This window comes from Otolemur garnettii, unplaced genomic scaffold (genome assembly GCF_000181295.1).
Source record: "Otolemur garnettii isolate 467f Iridium unplaced genomic scaffold, OtoGar3 scaffold00053, whole genome shotgun sequence".
In the NCBI taxonomy this organism is placed as follows: Eukaryota; Metazoa; Chordata; class Mammalia; order Primates; family Galagidae; genus Otolemur; species Otolemur garnettii.
Genome location: NW_003852448.1, coordinates 1,771,553 through 1,791,897, shown reverse-complemented (window position 1 = coordinate 1,791,897; position 20,345 = coordinate 1,771,553). Strand labels below are relative to the sequence as shown.

At 43.4% G+C, this 20,345-nt stretch overlaps 1 protein-coding gene across 1 annotated transcript in view; it reads right to left on the bottom strand.

The window, feature by feature from the left end:
* Nucleotides 1-20,143, bottom strand: part of ARHGAP28 (Rho GTPase activating protein 28) — a 70,687-nt gene extending 50,544 nt beyond the window's left edge. Inside the window, exons 1-3 of the mRNA XM_023514422.1 lie at nucleotides 20,043-20,143; nucleotides 12,601-12,818; nucleotides 2,042-2,134 (exon numbers count right to left, since the gene is read on the bottom strand). Coding sequence (XP_023370190.1) covers nucleotides 2,042-2,134; nucleotides 12,601-12,818; nucleotides 20,043-20,136 — 405 coding nt within the window. The 5' untranslated portion in view covers nucleotides 20,137-20,143. The remainder of the gene's footprint in view (nucleotides 1-2,041; nucleotides 2,135-12,600; nucleotides 12,819-20,042) is intronic.
* Nucleotides 20,144-20,345: the final 202 nt, after the last annotated feature.

The following is a 20,345-nucleotide window of genomic DNA, read 5'->3' as shown; positions in this document are numbered from 1 at the left end:
ATTTTGACATCAGGAAACTCAGAATATGTTCCTAAAAGAGAAAGCTGATTTGTTTTCAAAAGTTGGGAGTTTGTGTAGTTAATCCAAGAGAACTAAGGGTTAGAAATGCCAGCAGCAATTGTAGAGAATTTTTAATATAAAAGAATAAGTTTTGCATATTTCTGTAAATAACAGGGATTATCGTCTGGGATAAAAAAGAACAGGTGAATCAGGCGACCAGGCTCTCTCTCCTAAAATCCAGTAGAATCAAGAAAAAGTAACTAAGAAATAAGAAAAATAATTCCAACAGGGTTCACACAAGTGGTAGTAAGAGAGAGAGAGAGATTCCAGGAATAATGTAGATTATTTTCTAAAATCCCTCAGGGCCTCATTCAAACAACACCAAGGAAGAGCCCAAAGGGAGAAAACTCTGGAGGTGACTACTACCATGTCCTCAAATGATGGAGGAAACTGACTGCAAGTGTGGGGAGTGGCACCTGCCATCAGCATCCGGGGGCCCTTTCAAAGTTCAAGCCTCTTCTCAGCATCACAGAAGGGAAGAGAGACCCTGCTACTGGGAGTCACCACTTTGCTTTTCTCTTTCTGGGATGAAGTTAGGAGAGGAACTGAGGACAGACAGATAACACAGAAAATAAATTACATAACCTCCACCAGGGGAGAGAAAAGATAGCCAGGGGTAGGACTTCAAGGAGAAAGAGACTCGAGAAAAGACCCTGGATGAACCCAAACTAAAGCAACCCTTCTCTGCTGCCCTTGATAGAGGCTTGGTCACTGTCCTCCGGCTTGCCTGGCTTTGCCCTACTCTTGGTAAATGGGGAGCAGAGGCTGCCCTGAGGAAAGGGGAGAGAGCCAGAAGGAGGCTGGGATGCCTGCTGTTCAGGGCGGTAACACAGAACCTGAGCACACCGGCTGCTGCTCCAGCAGGTGGACTTGTGACTCAGGCCACTAACACTCCAAGAGGAATTTTTGTGAGACACAGGCTTCCTCTGTTGCCCAGGCTAAGAGTGCTGTGGTGTCAGCCTAGCTCACAGCAAGTTAGTTCAGACTCCTGAGTTCAAGTGATTCACCCACCTCAGCCTCCCAGATTGCCAGGATTACAGGCATGAGCCACTGTGCCTAGCACTAAGGGAATTTTTAAAAATTAAAGATAAAGAATAAAGTGTGTCTGGAACTCTGAGGACCAAGACAAAGATTAAAAAAAAATTACATAAAAAAATTAAAGATGAAAATGTAAGGACACTATATCTGTCAAAAAAAAAAGAAATCATGGGCTGGGCATCTTGGCTCACACCTATAATTCTAGCACTCTGAAAGGCTAAGGTGTGTAGATCTTCTGAGCTCAGGATTTGGAGACCAGCCTGAGCAAAAGTGAGAACCTGTTTTTAAAAACTAGCCCAGCATTGTGACAAGCACCTGTAGCCCTAGCTACTTGGGAGGCTGAGGCCAGAGGATCACTTGGGCCCAAAAGTTTGAGGTTGCTGTGAGCTATGACACCACAGCACTCACTGTACCTAAGGTGACAGAGTAAGACTATCTAAGAAAAAAAAAGACGATAAAAAAATAATGCTAACAGTCAGTGGTTTTCTGAGTATTTATCTGTTTTTTATAGAATACATAATTCTTTTATTTTTTTTGAGACAGAGTCTCATCACCCTCAGTAGAGTGCAGTGGTATCACAGCTCACAGCAACCACAAACTCTTGGGCTTAAGTGATTCTCTTGCCTCAGCCTCCCAAGTAGCTGGGACTACAGGAACCTGCCACAATGCCTGGCGATTTTTTGTTGTTGCTATTGTTTGGCAGGCCCGGGCCAGTGCATGTGTGCCAAGCCAGAATACCCAGTTCTTTGTAGATTCACCTATTAAACTTGGGCTTCCTTACGCTTAGTATTTTTCTTACAAATTGATTAAAGGTAGACAGGTATGTTGACAGTTCTGGTTGTCCAACCATCTTAATTATGTTGATTTTTTCCCAAGCTTTGGACAACTGCTTAAAGGAATGGCTTCTTTCACGACTACCTCCAACTCCCCTGCTGTAACTTACCACGGGGCCACTTGTCTTGCTAACTCCTGGCAGCTCTTTTTCTTCCTGGGTGTCATCCAGCTGAGTAGTGTGGGTGTCACAGGTATCACCTGGCTAAAGGAAGACATTAAAGTCAAGTTTTTCTAGCCACATCTTTCCAAATGTGAATGTATACTCAGTTACACATAAAGCCAGAGTTCACGTGTGTGTGTGTGTGTGTGTGTATATATATCTGCACAGCTGCATAGAGAGAGGGAGCTAATCCAATCTGTGCATTGATAATAGTACTTCACAGCTCATCCATAATTATACTGATCTTCACAAAATGTGGTGCGCTATAATAGAACTGGTCTCAGAGGTGACTCTGCTGGTGCCTGCCAAAATCCACTTTTCTTTTCTTCCTTAACTCATGTCATGATTTTGCTCCAAAATGCTGCGCCTAACAGAAAGATCAAATGTGATCATGTGATGGTTATATACCGTGAGATATAAATGAAATTCTACTGTGTGGAGCATCCACATCTACTGTGTGGATGGAATCAGGACCGATGCTTCCTTCAGGAACATGAACATGGTGCCTGGAATGCCCAGACATACTGTAGTATTAACTGTCAGCCCCTCCCCGAAGGAGGAGGAGAATGCAAGGATGAGAAAGTTGACAGATCCACGCCAGGGCAGTCACACCATCCTTGGCTTCTTGTTTTGTAAGAAAAGTAAACCTCGAATTGTCTAAGTCATGCAGCTTACTGATAAAACCATGCTATTTAAAGCCATATTTTAGGACTTTATTTGCAATGGTTTATAAAAAAGTAGTAGAAGAAAATCAACCTCATGAAGAAGTAGAGTGGTAAAACATTCTTGAGAAGCAGATAATTAAGGAAAGAGAAGAATATCTGCAATTATTCAATAATTTCAGAGGAATTTGAGAGGTTAGTGCACCCATAAATCAGAAAGTCACTATACCAATATGGGGAAAATCAGTGAAAACAGACTCATTCTTGTTACCTATGATTGCGGAATTAAAAATTTTATACAGGCCAAATTATAAACACTCATGGCAGGAAGTAGAAGCAAGAACTATGAGATGATGGTGACTAAATCGACTGACTGAAAAAGAGACACAGAAAACATAAGACACACCACACCGTAAGACATGTGAGTTTAATCTGAGTAATGAAAAGCAGAAGAGGGAATATGAAAAGAATAATTACAGAAATAGTGAGAAGGGGATGTTCAGAATTTAAAGGAAAGAAACAATTTTCAGAAACAAAAAGCTTGAGCGTTGATCATGACGAAAAAAGAAGAAAAGATTTCATATCCTGATGACACTTCAGTTCCCCAACAATCAAGATAAACCTAAAATGCTTCCAGAAATACAAAGATGAAAGCAGGATATAATAAAATAGTAAGTTTTAGGGAAGCGTCAGACTTCTCGGCATTAACACTGCAAGAAAAAGCAGATGGGCCAATACCTACAAATTTCTGTAGGAAACTGATTTAGGGTCTAGCATCTTGATACTCACTGATTTAGAATTTAAGTGTTTTGGATATAAAAATTTAGTATCCAGAGACATTTCTTGCCAGATCTGCTCAAAGAGTAAAAAGTACAATCTGGTAGGAAGATGTGACATTTTGCAAATACACCATTATGTAAGTTGGTATTTTTACTATTCTCCATAGTCACTTTATTATGCTGTCCTTCATCACCACCTGTGACACAGGACAGCACCTGCTCCCTCCTATACACTGGGTCGGCTGCAATAACTTAATCACACACCCCAACCCCTACCCCCACCCCCAGTCCACCTCAGGGAGAAGCTTCTTCAGGTGTCTGTACCATCATTGCCCCCTTATTAACCTTTAAAAGGTCATTTCAAGGATTTTCAATGAAAGGGACAATGAAAGCCAAGCTGTAGAACATTTTGGCAGTAGGGAGCCTGGGAAGGAGAGACAGCTCAGCCTCACTGTAATTCTGCTCCCATCTGTCCGCCCTGAGCACATCTTAGCATCCTTCTAGCACTGTAATTATTTGTTCTCTCAGATGAGACTCAAGACAGAACCGCCCCACTTATACTGGAGTCAATAGGTCAGCGCAGCTCAGCTGGGTGGGGGTGGGTGGTGGCCGAAGGGAGACGAACACTGGATGGGTTAATGATCCCCCTTGGCCAATGTAAAATCATTTCCCAAACATTCCACTCACACCAGCAACTGCGAACCACCGTGCCTCCCCTTCTAACCGCTGCTCCTGCTTTTATGGCACATGAAATTCATTTAAGCCAACACGTGAGAACCCTGAGTGCAGGGCTCTGCCGCCTCACTTGGTTGCCATTGTCTCTAGTGCTAGGCACTTCCTGGGTGTTCAGTGAATACCTGCAATTGTTTTCATTCTGATCACCCTAGAATAAAAGCTGACTCAGTCATCACTTTTTAAGAGGAAAAAAGAAAATAAAAGCAGATGAAAAAAGTTTTACTCTCCCACACTGGGACCTCTGCAGAAGTGAGTTACGGTAACAGGCCTGAGCTCTCCCTAGGCCTTCCTGCAAGGCTGGCTCTTGGCTGGCATGGGCAATTTGAATCTCAGGAGGTTCCCACCACTTCCTAATGTTAACCCTTGCTGACCAGTCACTAGTTACCCAGTAAGATGGACAGTTTCTGCGTAAAGCTGCTGGTCGGCAATGTGTTCACACAGCAGCTCTTCCCTGATTCATTTCGCCCAGTCTCCATTCCCAGGTGTCCCAAATTCAGCCTATTTTATTCCTTCTCCCCTCCTCATCTCTCAGCTGCTTACAGTATGGAATCACTTAGCACCTCTAACATCTTAACACATTGTTGACGACAATTTTATGCAAAAACTATCTATGTTACTGGGTAACTTGCCACCGGTCAGCAACGTGTTAAGATTATCTCACTGCTCCTAACTGTTCACAAATATGACTTACACTGGATACCTGATCTCCTTTGGGGAGTCTGCAATTTTGTTACATGCTGGGTGGGGGTGCCTGTGTGATCAGACCCCAATAAGGGCCTGTGGCTCCTGGGCTCAGACCAGCTTCTCTGGGAGACAGCGGTTTGCTGCAGGAAGAAGGAACCTCGTCCTATGAGACTCTACTGAGAGAAGACTCTCGGAAGCCTGCACTGGGATTCCCTGGACATTGTTCCACGAACCTTTTCCCTTTGCAAATTTTCCTTTGTATCCTTCTTCTACAACAAGTAATGTTGGGGCCTATGAGTCCTCTAAATCACTGAACCTGGGTGTGGTTTGGGAACTCCCAACTTGGCAGGAAACCAGGATGTAAAGTTTTTTTTTGTTTTTTTTTTAAGAGACAGAGTCTCACTATGTCGTTCTTGGTAGAGTGCTGTGCCATCACAGCTCACAGCAACCTCAAACTCAGTGGTTCGCAACCTTCGTAATGCCGCGGCTCTTTAATACAATTCCTGTGGGTTGTGACCCACAGTTTGAGAACTGCTGGCTTAAGCAATTCTCTTGCCTCAGTCTCCTGAGTAGCTGGGACTACAAGCGCCCGCTACAACGCCCAGCTATTTTTAGTTGCAGTTGTCATTATTGTTTATTAGGCCCAGGCTGGGCTTGAACCTGACAGCTTCAGTGTATGTGGCTGGTGCTCTATTCACTGAGCTACCGGTACTGAGCGAGGATGTAAAGTTTTGATTTTTAAATGGATATATTTAAAAATTCAGTTTATAAGTGTTTGAAAACCAGCGCTTGTGCACCCTACATCTGTCTGTCTCTCTATCATAATTATCTACATTGTCTCACGCGTCAGATGGTCAGGTCTGAAAAAGGTTAAGACAGATTTTCCACACCTTACAGGCCTCTGCTCACCTGACACAGAGTCCACAGTCCCGTTAAAACATCTGCTCCCAGAGGAAAGGCCATAATAAACCCTTCGACAATAGAAGTCCCACTGCTCCAGCATCATGCTGAGAGAGGGGAGTCCAACAATACGACAAAAATCCACTATTTTGTTTTTCCTAGTTTGAAAGGAGGTAAAAGGTAAGACATGGGGATGAAAAGAGAAAAGAGACAAGAAATAAAATCAGCCCAGACTAGTGAGTGTCCACAGCTCGGGGCGGGAGTGCAGGTGTCATCTAAGACCCAAACACAGGTCTGAGTCACCTTTCAAAGGTCGTTTCAAGGATTTGCAATGAAAGGACAGTGAGAGCCAAGTGGGAAAAGAACGTTTTGGCAGCAGGGGGATTGGGAAGGAGAGACAGCCCAGCCTCACGCCCATCTGTCCTCCCTGAGCACGTCTCAGCATCCCTCTAGCACTGTAATTCCTCACTCTCTCCATAAGGCTCAAGACAGAACCGCCCCACTTACACTGGAGTGACAGCCAGTAGGTCAGCACAGCTCAGCTGAGTGGGGGCAGGAGGTGGCCAAGGAGAGATGAACAGGGTCACAGGCTGCCTTGGCATCTGGGATGACCAGATGTTCTCCTCCTCACGTGGGTCCTGCAGGTAAGGTCCTCCAAACAGACAGACCTCCCTGCCCAGAGTGCGGTTCTTGCTTCTGAGTAGTGGGATTTAGTCCCCTGTCAGCCCATGAAATTATTCAAACAAGCCACTCACACCCTCCTGTGAGGACCAGGGGCCACCTCCCCTCCTGATACCACAGAGCCTGCAGCCTCTGATCGTTCACTCTGTTCCCAAGAGCACCCCGAGTGACACTGTGGTGGGCGGTGTCCTGCCTGGATTGTGAGTATATGTGACTACTGAACTGCTGCCAATTTCATGTGGCCAGTGTCCAGTGCGGTGGGTTCAGCCACCTTCAGAACCCTTGGGTGTGAACCCCTCCCTCCCCCGATGGGGTGAAGAAGACAACCAAGAAGGCAGGCGAAGTCAGGTCCATGGTGAGGGCCCACAGACACAGTCACATGAAGACTCACAGCACCAGCTGACCACCTGCACTCCACAAACAGACCTCAGCCCATTCCAGGCAACAGAAGAGCAGGCACAACACAAACCGGCCACATGCAAACCACTCAGTAGAATCCTGGAAGGGCCCAAGAGCTGGCCCTCCTATTAGGATGATCAGAAGAGCCCAACAGAGCTCCCCCATCACACACATGTAAGATAAGAACAAGCTGTGCAGACCCTGAACACCACCACCAGCTTCATCAGAACAAGGGGGGCACAGGAGCTATTCCCAGAACAGCAAAGAACCCCTTCCCTCTAACAGGAAGGGGAAAAGGGAAGCTCCAGAGAAGAAAACACCCCGAAGCATAAGGAGGAAAGTCCCTCACTGGGACCGTCTGCCGCCACGAAGCCAAGTGTCCTCCATGGCCCCGTGCAGGGTGTGCCCGCTGCACGAGGAGGACCCCAGCCTCGCACCAGTGGTGCGGATTGTGGCATGGGTCTCATCAAGTAAAAATAAAGCCCTCCACTGTAATGCCTCGACTGCCAGTTATGAACTCAGACTAACACTCTTTGAAACTTTGTGCTGAAATGGACACGGGGAGCTCTAATGAGATGTGTGTCCTTCCTGTACTAGACAGTGTTACTTTTCCCCACTTCTCACTGCTCCCCACAAGATGTTTGGGAAATAACTGAAATGTCAAACTATTTCATATGGTGAGAATTAAATGAATACTGGAAGATACGTGGAGGGCAGCGTAAGATTTTCCATTTTGAGCTCAGCCAAGAGAACCAAAGTTTGACCTGACAGCTTCCCCTACATTTTGTAGCTGTAGCTGCAGCTGCTGTTATTTTTTTTTATTGTAGGTACAGGTAGGGCATGTAGTTATTTGTGGATTTATCTATTTAATTGTTCATTCCTGAGCTTAAGAGTCTCCTGTTTCTTCCCTGTTTCAAGCTAAGTGGGCATTTTCCCCCTACAAGTTTTCCCGCCTGTCTTGACATCGTTATGTTTTTCTAACCTCCTTGCTCTCAGTTTCCCCTGCTTTTTCTTAGCAGCTGATCATTCCTGCAGGAATTGTTGCTACCCCTTCTTCATCCCTGGGCACATACAAAACGGAATTGGGATGCGAAAATCATCTGGCTACTGAGAAAAAGGAAAGTGCATTTTTATTCAGAAATTGCCTCCCAAATTTAATTGTGCAATTTATCATTCATTAAGCAGACCGTGGAGACAGCCGTCCCTATCCCTCCCATGCACCAGCCCCTGCTGAGAGCCCACTGAATGCCGGGGGCATTAATAGGCACTATTCTCTGGGGAAGACACTGCCAACTGCACCCCAATTCCAGTCTGCTGTCTTCAGTAACAGTGTCCTGATTTTCTTCCAGAAAGTTATGTGTCCAATTTAAAAAGAAATCAGTATCTCAGGCTCCCTTGCGGCTAAGGATAAGCTAAGTCTGGACATTGAGAGGTAACTGGAATTCTACTGAGCAGGATTTCCAGGAAAGTAAGGTCAGAGCAACAGACTCCACTGTACAAGTCCCAGGAACTGATGGGTACATGGATATGGTCCCTGGTGTCTGGCCCAGCCAACCTATAAGCAAAACAGATAAAGGCTACACAGACCGAGAGAAAGGAAAGACAAAGGAAGCTGGGTTCATGTTAAGGAAGGAACCACCTACTTCAGCTTCTTAAGAGGAAAAACAAAGACGTATTTACAGAACTTAAGACTTCCGGGGTTTTCTGTTACATGCAACTGAATGTATACAGAAGTTACATAATCATGTTTTTAAAGCACATTGTATGACTATATTTACAACAGTCCATTATAAATCAACTCCACCTCTAGCTGGCTGTTTGTCAAGTATAATCTGACAAAGTTTATAACTGGAGGTAACTTAGATTGACTATTTTCCCAATTAAGTGTGTTACTGAAAAAAAAAATTGATATTTCCAGAGATTGATTTAGCATTTTGGATTTAATGTATAATGACTCTGCTAACACAGGGTCAACTGTTCCAATTCTTTATTGTAAGAAACAAAATCTACTGGATATTTAATGAAATCATAACATTTCTTTAGGCCCATAGAAATTATCATTTTTCTCTTCTTGTCCATATTTTCAAAGTTTCCAGTAAAGATTATGTATTACTTTCATCATAAGAAAAAAAATACATTTATTTTTCGAAAGGGACAAATAGCACTGAAAAATCAGCACAAGAAATTGGATCAAGATAGCAAAATGCACAAACCACTTTTTCCTTCCCCGGCAATCACTCCAACTGTCAAAAGAGATATCTTTTTAAAGGAATAGCTAGAAACCACTAAATATTTCCATTAGCAGAACAGAAAGTGTTGGAAGCTCCTGGCAGATAAAGAGCAGGGAAGAATGGTTTGATAAGAGTAGAGGAAAACTTCAGCCTGCAAAAAGGCACAGGAGAAGTATGGGTAGACAGGAAACGCTGATCCAGAAAAGGCCCATTTTCAGAATGAAAACAGAAAGAACAGGGAGGCACTCCCACCACGGAAGGCAACAGGGTTTTCCGCAGAGAGGCCAGCCACATGCTCTCCGAGGGGGCAGCGCCTGGCTCTGGGTGACGAGTGACCACCTGCTTCTGGGGGTTTTGGTGAGGTGAGGCGGCTGTGGACAGAAAGAAGGTTGAATGGCACGTCCCTTTGGGTCTTCAAAAAGGATAAGGACAGGAACATGAATAAGGAAGTTCACTTTGCTTACGATGAAATAAACTGCTGTTCTTCAGGACTCCTGTTACTTTGGCGTGGATGCCCTATGTGTATTTGAAAGTGAAATGTGACAACTGAGGCCTTCTACCACTCACACAGCCCCAGACCCCTGTCCACAGGAGAGTTCTTGGGAGGGAGCAGGTCTACACAGCTGCCGTTACCTGTACTAACCCAATCAGTCTAGTCCTCCAGCATGCCACGTAAATCCACACGCGAGTATCAAAGTCAACGGAACAATCAATGGAAAAGGAAAACAAAGATGTTAGAAAGGAGCACGTGACTCTCAAGGAAAGAAGAGAGCTCTGGAATTTGCGGTTGAATCTATTCAGTCAGAGCGCTGGGAGGCACTCTGCCAAGAAACAAGAACAGCTGGGAAGGGCAGCCAGGGGCTTCAGTAGATTGGCTGTATGGTGGTTGAATTTTTAAAACTGATGAAAGAGCCTGGCATGGTGGCTGACGCCTGTAATCCTAGCACTCTGGGAGGCCAAGGCAGGTGGACTGCTTGAGCTCACGAGTCTGAGACCAGCGTGAGCAAGAGTGAGATCTCGTCTCTACTAAAAATAGAAAAACTAGCGGGGCATTGTGGTGGGTGCCTGAAGTCCCACATACTAGGGAGTTTAAGGCAAAAGGATCACTTCAGCCCAAGAGACTGAGGTTGTTGTGAACTCTGATACCACAGCACTCTACCCAGGGTCCAGAGTGAGACTCTGCAAATAAATAAATAAATAAATCTAACGAAAGGCAAAATAACCATGGCCAAATGAGCAATATGATAAATAAAGTTCAAGAGCTATCCAAAAATGCAGAATGCACACGCGCACACACACAAGCTCCCAAAGCACAGGCGCATTTACCAGACACAGAAGCTCAAAGCAAACAATGTTACAACTCGTTCAATCTGAGTTTCAGAAGGAGGCATCTAAGAAAATGAAAGAAATAATAATTACTTGTTATAAATGTTAGAATGCATAGACCCGGAAGCTCTCAGACTGAAAGACCTCACTTAGCACTGACCAGGATTGTTTTTGAAAGCTAAAGCAGTAACATTTCAAGTTTCCAACAATAAAAATAAAATCTATAAAATTTCCATATCTGTTATACAAAGAAACGAGCTGTAGACATTGTGCTTTGCCTCGGGAATGGGACACGAGGGAAGAAAATGGACAAACGTGTTCCAAATTTTGAAGGAGACTGGCTTTGAGCATGGAGAATTCTATGCATTAAAAAATTAAGGAAAGAGCTAGCATCCTCTACATATCTATTATCTAAATTACTGAATTTATTTATATTCTCACTAGGTAAGGACTATGTATACTTGATCAAATTCATACATCTTGAGATTAACACAAAATATCTTTATGAAATTTATAATATTATGTCTTCCCTAAGAAAAGCAAATGGGAAAAGAAAGAAAGAAAGAGTGGAAAAGATAGGGAGGGGTCAGAAAGATAGGAAGAGAGAGTGACAGAGTAAGAGAGGAAGGAGGAGGGAGGGAGGGAGGGAGATGGGCCAAGAGAGAAGAAAACAGACAACAATACACTCCCATAAAAAGAGAGAGAGAACTCAAAGTTCAGGGACAATCCCCAAAAGCTTCCAAGTTTCCTTACTTGCAGAAGCAGATGCTGAATATTTTTAGGAAGAAAAAAATGTCTGAAGACGTTTCTGAGGCCTTATATACTATACTGCAAATATAAGAGAAGGAGATCATTTCCGTCCCTGTAGAAATTTCTTTTTTTTTAAATTTCAGATTAACACGAGGGTACAAACGATTAGGTTACAATGTTTGTGTTTGTCAGGTAAGATCCCTGTCGTAGCTGTGCCCCTCACCCAGAAGCTGTGCCATGTATCCTGTGCTCAGTAGGGGAGAGCACTGTGGAAGGTCTGAAGGGCCAGTGTTGGTCTAGGACACTGCTGTCACTAACACAAAGGTTAACTGGGCCTGGATGAGCTTCCCTGGCAACTACCTCATGTAACTAATATATCTAAGCAAAGATATGACTTACAGACAACCTAAAGTAACTCAAATTGGACACTGTCTTCAACCATGACTTCTGCTCAATATCCTTCAAGTTTTGATTTATGTCACTATTGATAATGATATAACAACATTAATGATATATTAATTAGTCAGATGAGAAACCTAAATCAGAGTAATCAATCTGCCCCAGGCAACTTATCTGTAACTGCAGGGGAGTATCAAATTTCCTTTTTTCCATATATAATTAGTCCCCAAGTTCCACAGGACCTTACACAGAGAACATATTTAATAAATATCGGTTGCAACGCACACTGCAATGATGCAACGAATGAACGAACAAACGTCGCAAGGTAGAGCTAAAACAAATGCAGACACAGCAGAACACGACCAACAACCTCAGAAGTAGAAGCATGGCCACGAAATTGCTAGGGGTAAGCTGGGACTTCACCCAACCAATCCTCATAAACATGTGATGTTTCCCTTAAGGTTCTCTGAATCATTCCCTTGCCCACTTAATGAATGCTGGCATCTTTCTTCTTCTTTGCCTTTTTTTACCATTTTAATGTATCTGAACATAAAGGCTATCCTACTCACTGTCTCATCCCTATACTATTTAAACCAAACCACCTGAACTTGCTCACAGTACTTACGCCCACTTCTCTGGACTCCTCTGCCTGACCGCAGTTTCCACTCAGTGCTTGATTCAAGTAAAGGCTCTGTGTATCCTATCCACAAAGATTTGCTCTATTGCCCCAAAGTCACCCTTCAACAAAGAAGGGAATGAACTGATGAATACCGCAGTATGGGAGATAAGGAATCATCACTGAAGTTCAAGACTGTAAAATTTTGTGCTGTGGTGTCTGCTTAGTTTGCTCTAGAAGCTGTGATGGAGACAGCCAATCCGCCTATCTGGTATTTTTTCTTATCTCCCTCCCCCATCATGCCCCAAACAAACCAAACACCTTGTGAGCCATGCTTAGTACTTACAGGAGATTCACTGGCTGCGAAGATGTCCCTGACATCCCGGACAGACTGCTTGTTCTTCTTCCTCATGGTTTGAGTGTAGGTATTATATCTCTTTTTCACTGCAGCTGCTTGAGTTCGAGTCAATGTGGACAGCAAGGCTTTGCCATCTTCCTCTTCATCACCTGAGATCAGAGTTGATAAACCCACATCTTGCAACCACTCTGCTTCAAGTTCTCCTTCTGTAACAGAACATTACCAAGAGGAGGTTAGAGCCTCTTCCTTGTAGCTAATGACATAGGCATCTGCAGGACTCTGCATTAACAGAGAAGAAATATTTCTAATTATGCACTGTATTTTTAAAATAAGTCAAACTTTAAAATATTTTGTAGTAAAGTAAGAGAACTGGCCAACTTGATAAGGTCATTTTCCTTGCCAGGGGGTTAAGTATAAGCTACATCTAGACTATTTTAAAAAACAATGATAAAATGTGCATATTTAAACTACAAATGTCAGAGAAAAAACAAAAGTTTAATGGAACACAAAAGGGTTTTAATTACTCAAATGCAAGTTCAAACCCCAGCATCACCATTTTCTAGCTGAATGATTTTGGTAAGTTTTAAGGTATCTCTAGGTCTCCTGTCCTCTCATCAAAATGAGTGCAGTAAATTCATATAATTCTGTGTTGCCTCATATTCATTTTGAATACAGGTTGAACTTGTGCCAGAAGTAAGGCTCTCCTGACAGTGTGCAGTTCTCTAACTCCCATATGCAACCACCTCCATATAGGACAGCTAGATACAACCTCCTTGACTCTCCCCATGGACCCCCACACCCCTCATGGGCTGCACAGAGATGCTGCAGTGACCACCTCTTGGTCATAGTGTGACTCCATGGAACTTGGGCCTGCTTGCTTAAACCCACCAATTAGAACTTCCCATTGGACATCTGTTTGGGAACACCCTGGGACCCAACAGAAGCTTGGCCTTCCCGTGCTCCCCATCCGCTGGTTGAGGGTGAGCGTCCCAGACAGCTCCCCTTTCCCGTTGGCCCTGGGAGGAGTTCTGCTGTCTTCTCTCTGCAACCTGTGAGTAACATGCTGCTTTGGATGTTTCATGGGTTTGGTTGAATTGCCTCTTCTGTGTTGTACTTGACCAACACACCTGAACCTAACTTCCCTCCCGGACAGGGCTCTCCTAAAGACTGGCTATCTTGGTAAGAATAAACTGGTCACAGGTCAAACAAGAGCCAGAAGTGTGTCTACCAGTAAAAATAGACTTTCTTTAGAGGTACACTTGGTCATGGGTCACACCTCTGGGCATTAGGCTATCTGCCAGGATCAAGAAGAATCCTGTGAGGGTGGCACCTGTTCGTCAAGGAGTAGGGCGATGGCCCCATATACTGGGAGGTGGCAGGTTCAAACCCAGCCTCGGCCAAAAACTGCAGCAATAACAAAAAATTAGAAATAAACAGAATAGTATAATTTAATCAACATATATTTTAAAAGAAGAAGAAGAAGAAGAATCCTGTGAAAGACATAAAGTAAACATACATGATCAAGTTCCCTGGAGCACAGCAGACAGGGCTAAAGTTGACAGCTGCTCTCCTGAGAAAGACCTCAGGACCAAACTTGGGAAAAAATACAATAATGAGGGAATAATAACAAAGGTATGAGGTAGCTATGAGGATTAGTTTGTTTCTTTGCTTTTTCATTAATGGATTTACGACAGATGGCAAACAACCAGGTATTCAATTGACCTTCATTCTCCTACTTTTTTCCTTATTCTGAACATTATAAAATCATTCCCTTTTTGGGAGAAAGCAGTTCAAAAACCATCCAAAAGAATGGATAAAATTCATCCAAAAGAAATCAACTGCTATTAAACTAGATATACAGAAATATAAGGACTTCAGAACACGTCCTATAACAGAAAACCCACGGCACACACACTTGTAATTTCTGGGAACTGTGAAGGACAGGCAATCCCCGAATGAGGGATGTTTAAAGAGTAGATTAGACCAACTTGTAAACAGCGTGTCAAAGCATCGGTCTAGGAACACCAGACTTTGCTTACATTACTGCGTCACTGGTACACAAACAAAGCCTTCTAATGGACTCCACTGGTCCAATTTCTAGCTAAGCAAACATTTTATTTGCTATCTTGTTTTTATTATTCATTTGCTCTGTAAACTGTCCCTTTATCAGAAAATAAAAGGTGAATTTATAATTGGCAGCTATAATCTAAAATGGTAAACCTATTAGATTTGTAAATTATGACTTGGAAGTCTTCCTTTATTTACACCCAGGATAAGATTTTTGGCCAGGCACAGTGGCTCACCCCTGTAACACGAGCACCCTGAGAGGCCGAGGCAGGTGGATTGCTGGAGCTCAAGAGTTGGAGACCAGCCTGAGCAAGAGGAAGACCCCGTCTCCACTACAAATAAAAAACTAGCTGTGTGTTGTGGAGGGTGCCTGTAGTCCCCGCTACTCAGTAGGCTGAGGGAAGAGGAACTCCAGAGACCAAGAGTGTGAGCTTGTTGTAAGCTATGACACCACAGCACTCTACCCAGGTGACAGTGAGACTTTGTCTCAGAAAAAAAATTTTTTCATCATTTTTGAAGATAATATTTACAATTAATGTTAAAGTTTTAAAAATTGGATTTTTCTCTCCACCTCTATAAGGAATTACAAAAGAGTGGGAGGGAGAAGCCATTGGTAGGACTAGAGTTCACATAAACTAGGTGAGAATGGCCTCAACCCCGGGACGCAGACTGGAGTACATGCAGAATTTGTTTTCTATAGGTGAAAAATGTCCAGGGCAGATACCCGTGTTGGTTCTGTTCGCCGAATTAAGTACAGCACAATCCCATGCCTGGCACTCTGGTGGCCGACCGGGGAGTGTGCTTTTGTGTTCCATTCCACATTATCTAACTGTATATTCAACATCTACATGACTCTTATCAATCACATGACATAGTCAACTTGTTCAAACCTGAACTCATGCTCTTCATTTCCATTTAGCTGGTGGGGTGAGGCCCACATACGTTTTAGAATCTTTAAAGCCTTCTTTACAGATTTCACATTTCAATAAAAGAAACCTACCATCCATGTAATTAGGGAAGAAAGTAATCCAGGCCGCATTCTTGACAACTCCCTGTTCTACATGTCAACATACCACCAAGACCTCTGGTGTTTGTTACCTCCTCATCATTTCTCAGACCTGTCAACCTTCCTGTATTTCTCTTGCTATGACCCTGGTCAGAGCCACTATCATCTCTCGCCTGGATTAATGCAGTGAGACTCCCGACAGTACTTCCATGGCCATTCTTGACCCCCTTCCCAACAATCTGTTTTCCCTACTGCACCTAAACTAGTCCTTTCAAATACAAAAAAAAAAAAAAAAAAAAAAGCTACAGTTTTTCCTCGCTGCTAGGACTAAAAATAAAATCCTGGATGTAGCCTACAGGACATCAAGTTGCTGAGCCTTCTGGACACACCATCCCATGCTCTGCTCACTGTCTTGCAGTGTGGCTGGAGTGGTCTTTTTAAGTACACATGGTTCCTTGCCCATCACTGACCATATTGTGGGCCATAAGATAAATCTAAATACATTGTGAAGATTGACACTTTCATGCTGCATTACTTAACTATAACACAATTAACAATGAGACATCTAAAAAATCCCCAAAGATGTGAAAATTAAGAAAAACGAGAAAACATTTAAAACTAAATGATAAGGAAGATATATCAAAATTTCTGAGATGGAGTGAAAGCAATGCTTTATTTTATTTTATTTTATTTTTTTTACAGACAGAGTCTCACTTTATCACCCTTGGTAGAGTGCCAGGGCGTTACAGCTTAGAGCAACCTCCAACTTCTGGGCTTAGGCGATTCTCTTGTCTCAACCTCCCGAGTAGCCAGGACTACAGGTGCCCACCACAACACTCAGCTATTTTTTTGTTGCAGTTTGGCCGGGGGCGGGTTCAAACCCACCACTCTCGGCATATGGGGCCAGCGCCCTACTCACTGAGCCACAGGCACCACCTGAAAGCAATGCTTTCATATTGAAAAAGATGAAAGACTTAAAATCAATGGTAATTGTTTTATAACAAGGGAAAAATGTTCATCATCAATAGTCATCAGTGAAACATAATCAGAACTATAATGAGTTGCCTCCACATACCCACTAAAGTAGCTCACATTGAGAAGGCTGGTAACACCCAATGTTGCAAGAATGTGGTGGTACAACCGCCCTGCACTGCTGCAAGGGTGTGAAATGGTACAGCTACTCTGAAAACAGGCTGGCTGTTTCTTATGTGGTTAAAGCACACTCTATGAAAAGCACATACCTCCAAAATAAATAAAAACATCTCCACAAAAAGATTTTCACACAATGGCTCATAGCAGTGTTATACATCATAATCAGAATCATTAACCCATGAGGAGTCCATTTAAAGGTACATGGATTAAGAAAACATCTTACTTATCATTAATACATGAATTGTGGTATATTTATATTAGAGTATATTACTTTTATGGGTTGAATTGTGTCTCCCTAAAAGATATGTTGAAGTCTTAAACACTGTTATCTGTGAATATAACCTTATTAAGAAATACGGTCTTGGCAGATGTAATTAAGACATAAGTTGAGAGGAGGAAATATTGGAATGAAACAGGCCCTTACTCCAGTAAGGTGCCTTTTAAGAAGCAGAGACACAGACACAGACAAAACCAGAGAGGTCACTACGTAACCAAGGAGACAGAGAACTCCATGATGCAGTGTCAGCAGCCAAGGAACACCAAGGACTGCCAACACCAGCAGAAGCTAATTCTTAGATCACATCGTAATCTACCAAATAAAAGTCATGTAAAATATTCTGGTTTTCAGTGAAACTAAATAGAAGGGTGAAGACTGGGGGAAAAACACCCATAAAACGCGAAAGACAATATAATTGTCCTTAGTTCTCAAAAAGAGCAAAACTAGGCTCAGTGCCTGTGGCTCAAGTGGCTAAGGGGCCAGCCACATACACCTAAGGTGGCGGGTTTGGATCCAGCCCAGGCCTGCCAAACAACAACGACAGCTGCAACCAACCAAAAAATAGCCAGGCATTGTGGTGGGCGCCTGTGGTCCCAGCTACTTGGGAGGCTGAGGCAGGAGACTCGCTTGAGCCCAGGAGTTGGAGGCTGCTATGAGCTGTGATGCCCACGGCACTCTACCCAGGGGGACACCTTGAGGCTCTGTCTCAAAAAAAAAAAAAAAAAAAAAAGAAAGAAAGAAAGAGCAAAACTATTCCCCTGGTATTAAAAAGCATACATCATTTCTTCCAGGCCCCGCTGTTAACAAGCAGATATATCAGATATCCGGAAAAAACTAAGAGTAGAGCAGAGCCCTGCTGACACCTTGCCTTTGAACTTGTAGCCTCCAGAACTGTGAGAGGATAAATTTCTGGGTTTTGTTTGTTTGTTTGTTTGTTTTTTTAGAGACAGAGTCTCACTTCATTGCCCTTGGTAGAGTGCTGTGGAGTCACAGCTCACAGCAACCTCCAGCTCCTGGGCTCAGGCGATTCTCTTGCCTCAGCCTCCCAAGGAGCTGGGAGAGGCCCGCCACAATGCCTGGCTACTTTTTGTTGCAGTTTGGCCGGGGCCGGGTTTGAACCTGACACCCTTGGTATATGGGGCTGGCACCCTATTCAGGCGCCTATTGTTACAGCCACTCAGCTTTGTGGGTGTTTGTTATGGTAAGTAGTAAACTTATATAAACTGCTGAATAATAAAAAGGAATGAACAGCTGGTACACTATGAATCTCAGAAACATTCTGAGAAAGAAGCCAACCCCCAAACTAATCTACAGTACACAGACATCTGGACCATGGCTGCCTAAGGCCAGCAGCCCTTCTGTGTGAGAGGAGACTGGGGAATGCATGAGATCTTATGGGCTGATTGAAATGTGATCCATTTTGATCAGCGTCAGGTTATAAGAGTGTATGCATTTGTCAAAGCTCATTGAATTGTACACTTAATATCTGTTCAAATACTTCAAGAAAAATATCTGTAAATAATTAATAAACTCTAGTTAGCAGGTCTGGTTTTTTGGTATCATTGTAGGCTAAACTGAAACTATAGTAGAACCTCCATAGCTGACCACCTCCTTAAGTTGACCTAATTTTCACAGACCAGACATGACCACATGTACATATCAGTACTGCAGGCCTGGTTCCTCATGTTGACCACCTCTGTATGCTGATCAGTTTGTTACAGTCCCTTGGGAGGCGAACTTGCTATTTCTGTATATTCTAGGTATGAGCAAATGAACAAATATGTGGTAAATGGTGGAAGCCGGGTTTCTCTTTCTTGGAGAAGGGAATTAGGATAAGACAGCAACAAAGCCTGTGGTGCTGGATCAGAACTGGAGGCCATCAGTGTGAACTCCTGGTAGCTAGCTGGCTAGATAGTAAGAAAAAGGGTAGAGGGTCAGGGGCATTTTCTTTTATGTGTCTTCCTGTCTTTCTGTATCTGTAAGGGTAAAGTGTAAGGAGCAAGGAACGAGAGTCAGAATACACTTCACTGAGGGAAGACGGTTCCCGGGAATGGACTCAGTGAAGGCAGGGCGGGCTTTTATTTCAGGTAGTGTGTGACGTACACGAATTGTGGCACATATTCTAAATAATTACTTCTTAGTCCTCAGACTAAGACAGGCTTACAGAGAAGGGAATGAAGAGTGAGCAGCTGTATTTGAGTTTCAGACTGTCTTAGCAGTTGTGTTGTTGGTAATCACTATTGAACGGAAGCAGTCTCCAGCTTCCACTTAGTAAACTACCTTTAGCCTCCCGATGTCTGAAACATCCACTCGTTAACAGCCGGGGCCTGGAGGAAACGATTTGGGCTTTTTAATACCAGGTGAGTAGCTTTGCTCCTTTTGAGAACTAAGGATAATTATACTGCTTTTTGAGGGTTTTTTCCCTAATCTTCAACCTTCTTCTGTTTAGTTTCACTGCAAACCAGATTATTTTGTATGGCTTTTATTTGGTAGACTATAACACAACGGAACACAATGCTATCAATAAATGGTTTAAAGTTAAATTTTTTTCTCCCAAGTTAAACTGGCAAAAGTTATGTCTCATTTTCTCTGTCTCTTTTTGATAGTCAAAAGTCAAGTGTGCACATATAGAATCCATCAAAATGAGAAGATTCAATCTGTTTGGTAACAAAGCATCAGCATCCAACAGGCAGGCACAGCAGCCCTAAGCAGTGGTATGAAGGGATCAGTCTGGATTCTGTTGAGGCCCAGCCCTCCTTGGGGCCATGTCTCCTCCTTGGGGCCATGAGCCAGGACAGTAGATATTAATCAGTGGGAGTATGTGGTCGATATGCTGAGTCCTGAGGACTTGTGACTTCTGCCTACCAAGAGCAACAGAGAACAGGCACAGACAACACACAGGACAGGACGGGGAATCTAGCACCTCACCGTCCACAGGCTTGGCCTCAGCGGCCGGCTGCTCCTCTGGCCCCCCCATGCTGCTCTCTTTAATACTTTCTATTTCCCGCCAGAAGTCCTCCATGGAGGCGCTGTCCACCGAGGCTTGTGAGTTGGAGCGGCTGAATGCAGGCGAATGCAGGGATTCGTTGGAGAGCATCCTGTTAATTCTTCGGCAGCGAGGAATGGATTTTCTAGGAAAGAAAAATATCTGTGAGTGAAAATTGGTGTCTTTACATTATTAAGTCAGAAAATTAAACTTAAGCTTAAAATCAATGAAGTGATGTTAAAATG